This window comes from Schistocerca nitens, chromosome 4, assembly GCF_023898315.1.
Source record: "Schistocerca nitens isolate TAMUIC-IGC-003100 chromosome 4, iqSchNite1.1, whole genome shotgun sequence".
Taxonomy (NCBI): domain Eukaryota; kingdom Metazoa; phylum Arthropoda; class Insecta; order Orthoptera; family Acrididae; genus Schistocerca; species Schistocerca nitens.
In genome coordinates this window covers 277,894,272-277,906,454 of record NC_064617.1, presented here as the reverse complement: position 1 = coordinate 277,906,454, position 12,183 = coordinate 277,894,272, and the positions used below count along the sequence as shown (strand labels likewise).

The following is a 12,183-nucleotide window of genomic DNA, read 5'->3' as shown; positions in this document are numbered from 1 at the left end:
GTAGATGTCACAGAAGATTAAAAATGTGCCCATTGTAATGTGGAGGAACAGTGCAGGACCCAACAATATGGCACAAATCGCAGAATTAAGCTGTCTTACAATTACCGAAATTGAAAGTATTTACTTTGGCTTCGTGGCACTTCGTTAACACACCAAGAGCAAAGCTTATCACCTCCACCTCTGCCAGTCAGCAAAGAGAAGGAAGATCACCCCCCCCCCCCTTACACCGAGATAATAGGGAATGTTCGCAATCTCTGTCCTTGACAAACTTTTTGTGTTGAATGAGCCAGTTCTCCCATATACGTATGTCATATTGATGTCCGTATAATCCCTTGCCACCATTTTCTTAACTCCTCTTCTACATCTACCTCAGTTTGGTGTGGAATGCAGTAGATTTCCCACTTGGCCATATTACTACAATTACTTCATGAACAATTCAAAATTCTTTGGATGACAGATGTTTGTAACATACCAACTACTTAACACCAACTACCGTTTTCTGAGCACATTGAGATCCACAGGTATCTCACTCTTACACAGACAGCAGGTCTAATTTCATGAGGGTAAGCCAGGCCAGTCGGAGCAGATAATACTTGAGATACTATGGGTAACTCAAGACACATGATTGAGCCAAACATCTCCATTGCAGTATTTTCAATTTGTTTAACAGTAGTCAAGACAGATTTCAACTATTTATGGGAGTCAGCCAATTCATTCCAGCTGGGGCACAGATTTGCAATGTGACTGCAGTCCAACCAACTTTTACAGATTTAAATCTCAGGTACTACTAAAGGCATTATCGTGGAATTAAGGTCAGTACAAAAAGAGTGGATGAACAAAGGTGCCTACCAAGATTAACACACACTGGATGGTGAAGAAAGCTTAACACAGGCTGGCCACAACACTACCATGGAGCACAGGTACTTACAAGCATATGCAGCTCACCTGCCAGACAGGTATAGGTGACAGGCTACTTGTCAGGTAGTCCTATAGTACCACAGGCACTCAGCCGAGGCATATAATTGCATAGACTACAACCCAACTCTGAGTAACCGCAGTTCGCTGTTTGACCACTCCTGCAAACCTCTGCGGCTAGCGCCCAGCTCCCAAGGGGAAAGTGGGGCTAGGGGGCACTCAAGCTGGAATGTCAATGGAACCATTTTTCATCACGAATGATTTATCAACCAGATTATCGATTTACTAGTCCAAACACACTGCACCAGATGTGTGCAATGGCTTAATAGTAGTAGTAATTGAGAAAAAATACCATAAACCACATTAAAACCACTTGGAAGACAATAAGTAAAAAAAAAATCTCTGAACATCAAACACTGCCACGATTCAATGACCACATTTTAAAGCTTATACATGTAAGTCTACCTCCACAACTTCTAAGCGAAGGCAGGACACTACAGTCGACGACGACTCTTCCCCCACATCTTCCCATTTCACGGAAAGGGGAGAATTTTTCAAATACTGAGATACTGCCTGTTGGATCCTGTTTCCAGATCTTTGGCCCACATTTAAAAATTTTACTGTCTTGCCTGCACAAGTTACAGCTATTCAAAATCTGCAATTGTGATTTCACTGTCTTGACTTAACTTTCAATTCTATTCAATCATTCACATTATCTTCAGTGAACGTTCTATGTCATTGCAATAACTAATGTAATTTTATAAATCAAATTCTGTCTTCCACTATACAACTGCCGAACATCTGCTAGATGTCTATGCAAAACACAAAACCTACAACATTCCTGAGAGGTCTTTAATATGATAGCCATATTTCTCACCAGCACAAAAGATGTAATGTCAGTATCAAGCTATCATCCACTTTATTCTCCCTTTTACAGACTTACCTTTAATACCCTTTCCAAATTTTATACAAGACTTACACCTTTCATTTTTCAAACACCTATCCTGTACTTATATTCCCTCCAATCAGCTCATCCAGTTTGGCTGCTACTGCTAATTATCTTGAGATTTGTTTTTCCAAATATATCCACAACACTTTTATTTTATCTACAATAACACTATGTTTATCCAGAAGCTGCTGCTGCTGCTGCTAATTCCACTCTGAAGGAAACACTACAAAACTTCCCTCCAGCCCCCCCCCATCCCCCCCCTTTCAAAAAAGCTGTTTCTTCATTGGTGAATCTTGCGTTCTATTTGACTGACCAACTTCTTTCCCTCCATTTTCTATGAGAAATATCCAACTGTGCAATGATGTGGACCTGCTTTAACGTCTAAATTCTTCGTAACAGAAAAATTCAAAAGCCCTATAAATCAGTTTATAATGTGTTGCTTCATGAAGTTGTGATACATATAGTATTTTGTTAATAACAAAAGAGTGGGATAGGAACAGTCAAATAAAATACAAAATGCACAAAAATATTTGAGAATTTAATGAAAAACAAATATCAATATCATTGAAACATACGGATAAAATGAAAACTGTGCTATCAGACTTCACAGGCTAAAATTTTATGCAAATAAATGCAGCTGTAGTTTTAAGTTATATAGAATACACAATAATGGTACTGTGATTAAGTAACATGACTATTCTGATGGGACTTCTCAAAAATATTAACACACATTCATTTCTAATTATCTATCTGTGTATTTGTGTGTAAGTAAACTAACAGTCCTACATTTTCATGAAAAATACATAAAATTTCACTGTAAATGTGAAAACTTCTAGGCTACTAATTTACAGGTAGTCATATGGAAGGGAAACATTCAACTTTATCTCAACACTCATTCAATTTGTGAAACTGGACAATCACTATTTTTACATTTATGTTTCTTATTCGAACACAAGTACACTTTCACAATTGCAACATTTGGTGTAAATTGAACACATATGTATTCATATCCCACATACCAAAAAAAACAGTCAATTTATGTTAGACTTTAAAAATAATAATAATAATAATTTTTCATTGAGGCTCAGTCTCTGCGACGTTTCTTCTGCTCCTGTAGCACAAAAAGAAGATGTTCATTTATTGTTATAAAAGTCTAACAGAAAATCGTGTAATAACCATGTCAAATAAAACTATAGACATACACAGCTATTCTGTGGGCTGGCAATACAATAAAACGCATTTTTAACATTTGCAACAAATGTATACAAACATCTTATAACCAAAAGATTCTAAAACTTGTCAATTTCCCATTCCTTAAACAGGTATTAGAGTGCAATGATTTTATGAATCATTTTGTAATGCAGTAAGAGGTCACATACTCAGTACATTTATGCATCTTTCATGTATATTAAATGTGAAAACAAGTTTTTCAAAATACTAAAACTAACAAGTCTTACCTTCTGGGTCAAAATAATTACTAGGCGTCTAAATATTCCAATGAAATCAATGAACAAGTCAAGTGAATGTTCAACAAAATCTTTGTCACCATTTCTTCTTTTTTCAATAATCAGTTGGGTGTCATACAGGACGAAGGCACACATCAAGGCCAAACCAATGTACAGAGAAGCCTGTAAACACATTACACACAGTGCTAAATTAATTATTGTAACAGGGAAGAGGAAAATAATATGATGAGAACTATCTGAAGAACAAGTATTTTATTACCAGTCCAAGTATTAGCACAAACTCACTCAAATAGCTGTAATTGGTTGTGTGGTGTCACCGCTAGACACCACACTTGCTAGGTGGTAGCTTAAATCGGCCGCGGTCCATTAGTACATGTCGGACCCGCGTGTCGCCACTGTGTGATCGTAGACCGAGCGCCACCACACGGCAGGTCTAGAGAGACGGACTAGCACTCGCCCCAGTTGTACGGACGACGTTGCTAGCGACTACACGTACGAAGCCTTTCTCTCATTTGCCGAGAGACAGATAGAATAGCCTTCAGCTAAGTCTATGGCTACGACCTAGCAAGGCGCCATTAACCATATCTGGAGAGAGTCTCACTTGTATTATCAAGAGCAATGTACAACAAGAAATTAAAGTTAAGTATACGAGAAGCTCCGTTCTTTTCTTTATAGCTTTCATCACGTATCCTGTTTCAGACTTCACGCCAGTCGGCGTGTGTGTACGTGTGCCTTTCGGCCACCCGTCACTGTGGACTGGCTGCCTTGTCAGTCCACTACAGGTTGTATCTGACAACGATTGTGCACATAATTATGTCAGTGAACACTGAAGTGACTTCTAAACATTATCACTACAGACATACATTATAAACACCTTATGCTCTCCGAGACTGCAGACGTGTGTGCAAGTTGCGTTTGCGTGAGTGAATGTCTACTGCTGACAAGGCCTTAATGACTGAAAGCTATAATCGTGTGAATCTTTTTGTTGTGCCTATCGTGACTAAGCATCTCCGCTATATGGTGAGTAGCAACTTCCCTTCTCTGGTATTGTTACACCTAATAGTTATGTTGCACCAAACTGCCACAACTTGGGGGGGGGGGGGGGGGGGGAAGGGGGCTGGGCTGAAAGTACAGCTATACAGATACAAAATTCACAATTAACTGAAAGTTGTGCACAAAAATTAACATGTACACACAAACGACTGCTAAACAGCCACAATATTTTAGTCACAACATCTCCCAACAGTGAATTGTGTAAATCTAATAATGGAAAACAGTTTCGGGTCATAGAGTGCCCAAACAGTACTAAATAGTCTTCTTCAAAACAGACTTACATCCTTGGAAACTACCTTTTAACTGGCACCATGCCTGCTACATGCCCAAATTCCCCGAGCCGCAACAAATTTGAGTAATAACATCACTCAAATGGTTATTCATCTAGTCGATAAACAGTGCTTCAAGAGTAAAGATACAAAATTCTAAATTTAAACACTCCTTATCTACAATGTCACAACCCACACAAACAACGAATATTTTTTAACAAAAAGCTGATATTCTACTGGATAGTAGTGAAAAATTTTCTCAAAACACCGCCATCTAACCAATCATATGTCGTTACACGTTCTAATTCAAGATCCCAATCACACATATTTACACCTGAAATACTGTGCTGCAACAGTGCTATTCTAAACAACTAAAAATAAAATCAAAAATTTATTACCTGGAACAAATAATATGAGCCGACAAATACGTTGATCACTGAAAATATGAAAAGTGTGCTGACTAATGACAGCAGGGTACCTCCCAGATAAAGCCATCGCCCTCTCTCAGCGAACATTGCACAAAGAGAGAAAAAGCTGATATTCTACTGGATAGTAGTGAAAAATTTTCTCAAAACACCGCCATCTAACCGCCATCTAACCAATCATATGTCGTTACACGTTCTAATTCAAGATCCCAATCTCACATATTTACACCTGAAATACTGTGCTGCAACAGTGCTATTCTAAACAACTAAAAATAAAATCAAAAATTTATTACCTGGAACAAATAATATGAGCCGACAAATACGTTGATCACTGAAAATATGAAAAGTGTGCTGACTAATGACAGCAGGGTACCTCCCAGATAAAGCCATCGCCCTCTCTCAGCGAACATTGCACAAAGAGAGAACGAAACAAAGATTATGCAGGTGCAGAAAAATGCTGTTACAATTATGCTCGGATCAACCTCAATTACAGCATCCAGAAGTGGGCCCATTCCATGTCCTGCAATTAACAATAAATGGAAATCATACAATGCCACATGGAATAATTAGAAAGGGGAGACACTTATCAATAGAAACTACTTATATACTTGCCTTTAGTAATCAGTTCTTTTATTACTTTTGTTGTAAACACTGAACACAAGCAACAGAATCTGCTCATCATTGGGATAAACTTAATTGTACACTTCTGTTAGCAAATATATATTGTCAGCTCCCATGGTATCGAAGCAAACAATTCTCTCTCTCTCTCTCTCTCTCTCTCTCTCTCTCTCTCTCTCTCACACACACACACACACACACACACACACACACACACACACACACACACACACACACACACCTTTTAACTATAATTACATGGTAATAGATTTTCTTTCAACACAGAAATACGTATGTGGACTACATATTACATAAATTGAGCTTTCACTCCCAGCAGCAGAGCACACCAGTGCCACAAATAATATACTAGTCTTGAAAAATTTGCAAGAACATAGTTCATTTCTGGATAAGGTTGCAAATTGACTCTGAAGGCACCCCTCATGGCCTACTGAATTGGCTACATAAGACATCGGTTCTGAATGCTCTGCAATCTGGCAATCTGCACCAAGCACAGTGACAGCAACTCTCAAAACTATCATGATCACAGGGACATGAAACATTAAGGCAATGATGCAATTCTGTACCACAGAAAGGCCTTCAATGTAACCTCTATATTATCATCAGTGGTCTAAATTATTTCAAAATAGAGGAGAAATTCGGAAACAACATACATAACTGTGCAAACCACAACCTGTTTCTCTATTGGTCTAATCTTTCTGAAATGGCAGTGCCATGTCTGCAGTGGTGGGCTTTCTTTCCAAACAACTATCATTATGATATCCACTATCACTCCACCACTCAATGTGCCAACACATAAGCCCTCTCCTGCCTACCCGCAGAACGACACACATGCACATTCGATCACTATGAAGAAATATGTCTCCTGGTCAAGGAATATGCACCATACCCATTCCGCTAACCAGAACCACAACAGGCAAGTGGCGTAGGTGCACATTCAATCACTAGGAAGCAATATGTCTCTTGGTCGAGGAATATGCACCATACCCATTCCGCTAACCAGAAGCGCAACAGGCAAGTGGCATAGGTGGAGCTAGTCTCCTCAAATACCCAGACTCCACATTAATCCCATCACATCAATGTAGTTTATGACACTAAAATTTCTGCAAATAAAAAACCAGCTTGTGTTTTAGGATTTTTCGTTCGATAGACCATTCATGCTAGCTCACTCTTTCTCTGGAAGTCTGAGATACGCTCTTGATTAAAGCTATGCTAAGCTCTCATGTCATTCATTTTGTTGTATCTGCAAGCATACAACACATTCTGAAATCTCTGAGAGTGTAGATATTGCAATAGCGAATATCACACAGAAGTTCAGCTGAGGAATAGAGGACATTCCAACATATGGTAGTCACAAAAGTTGGGCAGACAAATGCAGGCTCCAGAAAGGTACATGCGAAGAAAATGTAGATAACAAAAGAAACACTTTACCCAAACAACGGAAAGTCTAGGATGGAATAATAATACTGTGGAAAGGATAGATTACAGTCGCAGAGAGGCACAAGAAAAGGACTGTTACACATTTTGCCTTTTAGCCAAAAGGCACAGTCCAGTAGACACAAACCACGGGCAGGTGCAGGCGCACAGTCACTGTCTCTGGCTACTGTGGCCACAGTGAGTCATAATTGCCTGATGGGAGAAGCAATCCAGTGGTGGTGGTAGCAGTGAGACAGAATACATCTATATCTACATCCATACTCCACAAGCCACCTGACGGTGTGTGGCGGAGGGTACTTTGAGTACCTCTTTTCATTCTCCCTTCTATTCCAGTCTCTTATTGTTCATGGAAAGATTGTCAGTATGCCTCTGTGTGGGCTATAATCTCTCTGATTTTATCCTCATGGTATCTTCGCGAGATATACTGCTCGACTCCTCGGTGAAGGTATGTTCTTGAAACTTCAACAAAAGCCCGTACCAAGCAACTGAGCGTCTCTCCTGCACAGACTTCCACTGGAGTTTATCTATCATCTCCGTAATGCTTTCGCGATAACTAAACGATCCTGTAATGAAGTGCGCTGCTCTCCATTGGATCTTTTCTATCTCTATCAACCCTATCTCGTACGGATCCCACACTGGTGAGCAATATCCAAGCAGTGGGCGAACAAGTGTACTGTAACCTACTTTCTTTAGGATGGGGAGGGTCAGGATAGTGGGGTAGGGTGGTGGAAGGTATAGTCCTGTTTGTGGGAGCATTTAAGAGATAATTACCAACTGTGCAATTCAGAAAAGCTGGTGTTGGTACGATGGATCCAGATGGCACAGGCTGTGAAGCAGTGTTGGGCAGCTTGTTCAGCAACTGTGTGATCAAACTGTCTCTTTGCTACAGTCAGTGGCCATACATGCATACAGACAGCTTGTTCATCATCATGCCGATGAGCAAAGCAGCACACTGGTTGCAGCTTAGTTTGTACATCACATGATCATATGGAAACTTCTCAACTTCTCATTTGCACTCACTACCATCATGTCTGAAGATCACATTGGCTACAAAATTCACAGTAGGGCACTGAAAACACCACTGAACACTCATTCATTGTCAGAGAATGTGTGGCAAATGCGCATAACAGACCTAAACTCGACTGCCATCGTTCCTGACTCCAACTATAGAAGAGGGGCTGACTCAGCCACAAATTCAGTATAAAATCTGATAGGAATATCATCGTGTCATGAAGCTTTGTTAAATTTTAACAATTTCAGCTCAACACCACTAATTTCACTCATCTTTTCAATTATGTGAGGATTAAACTGGGACAATTCTCGCGTTCCCCCTTTACAGTTGAAAGTACTTCATTGTGTGGTGCAATTCCACTTAGGCCTACATAAAACATTAATCCATTTTGCATCACCCCAAGCAGCGATGAGCCTGCACCCTACACACTGTGTACCCTTTACAAATACTGTTAAGGGGTTTACTTAAAAACACACACAGAGTTGATCCAAGCGCTACTACTTGTTGCCCTTAACACACTTAAGTTGTTAAAAGCAACAATCATCTAAGTGATGAGAAAAATGAAAACAACTGTGCTGTCCTAAGCTGCATGTCTCAACATTTACATAAACCACAATGAGAAACAGTAAGACGGAGACATAACGTCTAATTGTAGCATTTGAGCAATACAGGAAAGTATTCTAGAAGCCCCATGTTTCATAGATGATGCCACATACAAAAGATTCACACCAACAGAACCTGTAGGATGTTGGTTTGTAGCATGATGTAATGATGTAGTAGCATGTGACATAGAGGTGCACAGAGAAGAAGAATAGAACATCGAAAATATTTCTTTGGAATAGAGTTTTTAGTGACCAACTAACCTGCAGCATAGCCCAGTTTGCTGCAAGTTTGTCAAGAATTCTGCCATTGAAGAAAAAGTTATATCTTATTGAAATATCATAAAAACCTGGGTACTCCCCATTATTAACCCTCCGTCAGATGCACCTACTGTTGTCAGATTAGCAGGCATGCGTAGTAAAATTTACATCATGGTCATTTGTCAGTAAAAACAAACTTGTCTTAAACTATTACATTTACTGAAGAAAGCAGTTCATATTCACTATCTTCAACATTTATAACAGAAGCTTTTGCTCTTATAGTTCTTTAAATAACAATTTACCCAGTTTTTCTGATGTATGTTCACTTTCATAACACTTTTCACAGACAATTTGTTTGTAAAGTAATTACGGCAATGTTCAGAAAAAAGAAAAAGTAGCCAATACCCATCTCCTTGAACTTCTTGAAATGGAGTATCAGGAACACATTTTAGCTACGTCAACTCCAACTTTTGTCATGTGGACTCAGTTAAGTTTTCAGCTTTGTGTATTTCTTCATCCACTGTCGCCATATCATGCACAGCAGATAAAAGTGTGCTAACACACTTTGTACAAGGAACATATGAAACTAATGTCTTATCCAACTGAAATCCAAACATTTCACTTTCAATTTCATTTTGTTTGGGAGAAGTTCTGGAAGAATTTCATGTCTGTTCTTTGTCATTGTACCAATGCAAGTTATTGGTCTTCTGCAGCAAATTTGCAGAAAGGAGGTAGCTATTATACCAAATGTCAGTTGTAAGGTTCCTGCTCGAATTTTCTATAGGCAGCACGTATCTTTTCACTATGTCCTCCAGAGCATTAGATACACGATATTATTCTTTGGTTGCATGCCGCAACAAACCTCCAGATTACAGCAATAAAATGTTTGACTCATACAGAGAAACATTTTTGTCCCATATTTAGCCAGTTGACTGAGTATGTACTGAATCCATCTATAGTGGTCACCATAGGGGTGAAGCACTTCATCTATCATAAATTTACCAGGCTGTAATAACGCTGGCAGTTAGCAGCAAAGAGATCAGATACTGTGTGAACTGTAACCAACTCATTAGTTTTTCTCCTGTCATTCCGCATTCCCATATCAACGAACCACACACAGCATTGAAAAAACAGAAACCTATTGTAACTCACTGCAGTCCTAAGCAGTAGCATTCCTGTTCCGTCTTATTTCGTCACTTTATTACCTCTTTTGCATGACAATTGATGTGTTTTATATTATGTATTTGTATAGTTTACGATTTCATCTATAAAGTAGAGGTCAATTACTTTCATAAAAGCAGAACCTCAGTTACACCCATCACATTTCTCTTTGGATCTGGTGGAATTTGCACAATGTTTTTTTCTGTTGGTTTTTTATGTTTTAGCACACTCGCTTTTACACCAACGTGAAACAGATTTTTCAATAAAGAACCTTCTTACAGCTGGTGTCTCTTCAGGATCATGCCTTAACCATAAAAACTACTGTTGTTTACAACAGCGCGTCCACTCAAGAGTTAACCATCCTACCATGCTATAGTTTTGAGGCTCGTGCAATGCAACTAGACACCACCATTGTGCAATCTGTATTGAACATGATTGTGACACTTTTCTTGGATGATAAGCCCTTCAAAAAAGAACTACTCAAACAACAGTGTGATGTGTTTGATACATTACTTACCAGAAAAAAATGCAAAACCCAGAAGATACCCCAAACGCAGCTGCATGTTTTTTCCATTATAAGGTGTTCCCATTAGTAACATCAGCAAACCCATGGCTCCTAGAGCACTGAGAAACCCAGCAGTAAAAACTTCTGTGTATATATGAATGTATGCTCCAAGAGCTGCAGCAGCAGTTGAGAAAGTTAAGCAGGCGTAGACATTCTGGAGATGCTGTCGGACAGGCGCCTCTCTAGAACACACATTAAAAACTTGTAATTACTCTAAACACTAATTCTTTTTACAAATGCAATATAGTTATAGACTGACTGAACACAAATATTTACAAATTAATTGGTAATTCCATCGACATGGAACATACGAAATAACGTCCAACAATAGGCAAATAGCATTGTCACCAATATCTATGCATATTATAAAAAATCTTCAACGTTTCCTCTTCCAAATTCGAGTAACATGCATTCAAAACTCAAATTAACACGTCACTATAATTACTATTGGTAGACTGAACCACTACACTGTTTGGACCCGCCCAGAAATAATCAATGGTTTTAATTTACTCTCTCTAATTAACAAAACACATGGGACACTGAAAATAAGTAATATAATATTTATTAGCGATTTCCAAACTCAAAGTTAGACTGATAGTAACAAATTTCAAATTACGAATGCAGTTAGCTTATCAGTATTGCGCAGTACTTCACATATCACAATTTAATAACTCCCCCCAACAATCTTACTTACAGTTTAGAATTAAAGTTGCGCACAAAACTTTGTAGAGTGGCCATTTTGTTACTCGGTTAAAGCCAAGACACCGAGATATACACTTGACAGAGCTCTCACAAATATTCTAGAAACAGATACACAACACCACTGGCTAATGCGTGACTGGTTAATTTTCAGGAAGTACACGTCCCACTTCACAGACGTCACTGTTTTATTACGTCACAAAACATCAGATTTTGTACGACCATCCCACAAGGCAACACATATTTACTACGAAGCTCCTTGAATATCGACTAGAACACTAGATATATCGATACGTGAAACGATATCTACAACTAAATAAAGACGATTCCCGCTTGATGTCAAGGGAACGTCAAATGGTGGCGACGAAACGTCAACACATTGTCAGTTCTCCCAGCCCAGTGCCAATAGGTGAAATTAAGGTTATAAGATACCATAAGCGATACAAATTCCACAAGCCAAAACATATTTACCACTAAGACCCTTGACACTCATCTAGACATATCGATAAGAGAAACGATATTTACAACGAAATATGGACAATTCCCACTAGACGTCAACGGAACATAAAGCCTAGTTTACACGACGGCATTGGGTTGCGGCTCTCGTTTTTTAAAGAGTTGCACGCAAGTGGTTTCATATATGACTGTAGACACGGCGACACCAGTATACACTTCAGTTTCGTCGTTTTGTGGGTGCCTGAGTTGTGTCTGAAATGAAAGTTTTGACAGCTGCATG

General features: G+C 39.0%; 1 protein-coding gene across 1 annotated transcript; it reads right to left on the bottom strand.

Moving 5' to 3' along the window:
- Positions 1–2,389: 2,389 nt before the first annotated feature.
- LOC126251545 (probable Bax inhibitor 1) lies at positions 2,390–11,684 on the bottom strand. The gene is made up of 5 exons (XM_049952055.1): positions 11,443–11,684; positions 10,701–10,930; positions 5,371–5,597; positions 3,322–3,492; positions 2,390–2,975 (listed from the first exon to the last, which is right to left on the bottom strand). The coding sequence occupies exons 1-5, from the start codon at positions 11,484–11,486 to the stop codon at positions 2,949–2,951; spliced, it is 699 nt and encodes a 232-aa protein (XP_049808012.1). The 5' UTR covers positions 11,487–11,684; the 3' UTR covers positions 2,390–2,948.
- Between the last annotated feature and the right edge of the window lie 499 nt (positions 11,685–12,183).

Bases quoted from the DNA above. Each gene is read 5' to 3' on its own strand.
- LOC126251545 (XM_049952055.1), bottom strand. From the start codon at position 11,486: ATGGCCACTCTACAAAGTTTTGTGCGCAACTTTAATTCTAAACT. The intron at 5,598-10,700 runs GTAAGTAATGTA...TGTTAATTGCAG, and splicing joins GGGTTTTGCATTTTTTTCTG to GACATGGAATGGGCCCACTT. The intron at 2,976-3,321 runs GTAAGACTTGTT...TTTGTGCTACAG, and splicing joins TAATTATTTTGACCCAGAAG to GAGCAGAAGAAACGTCGCAG.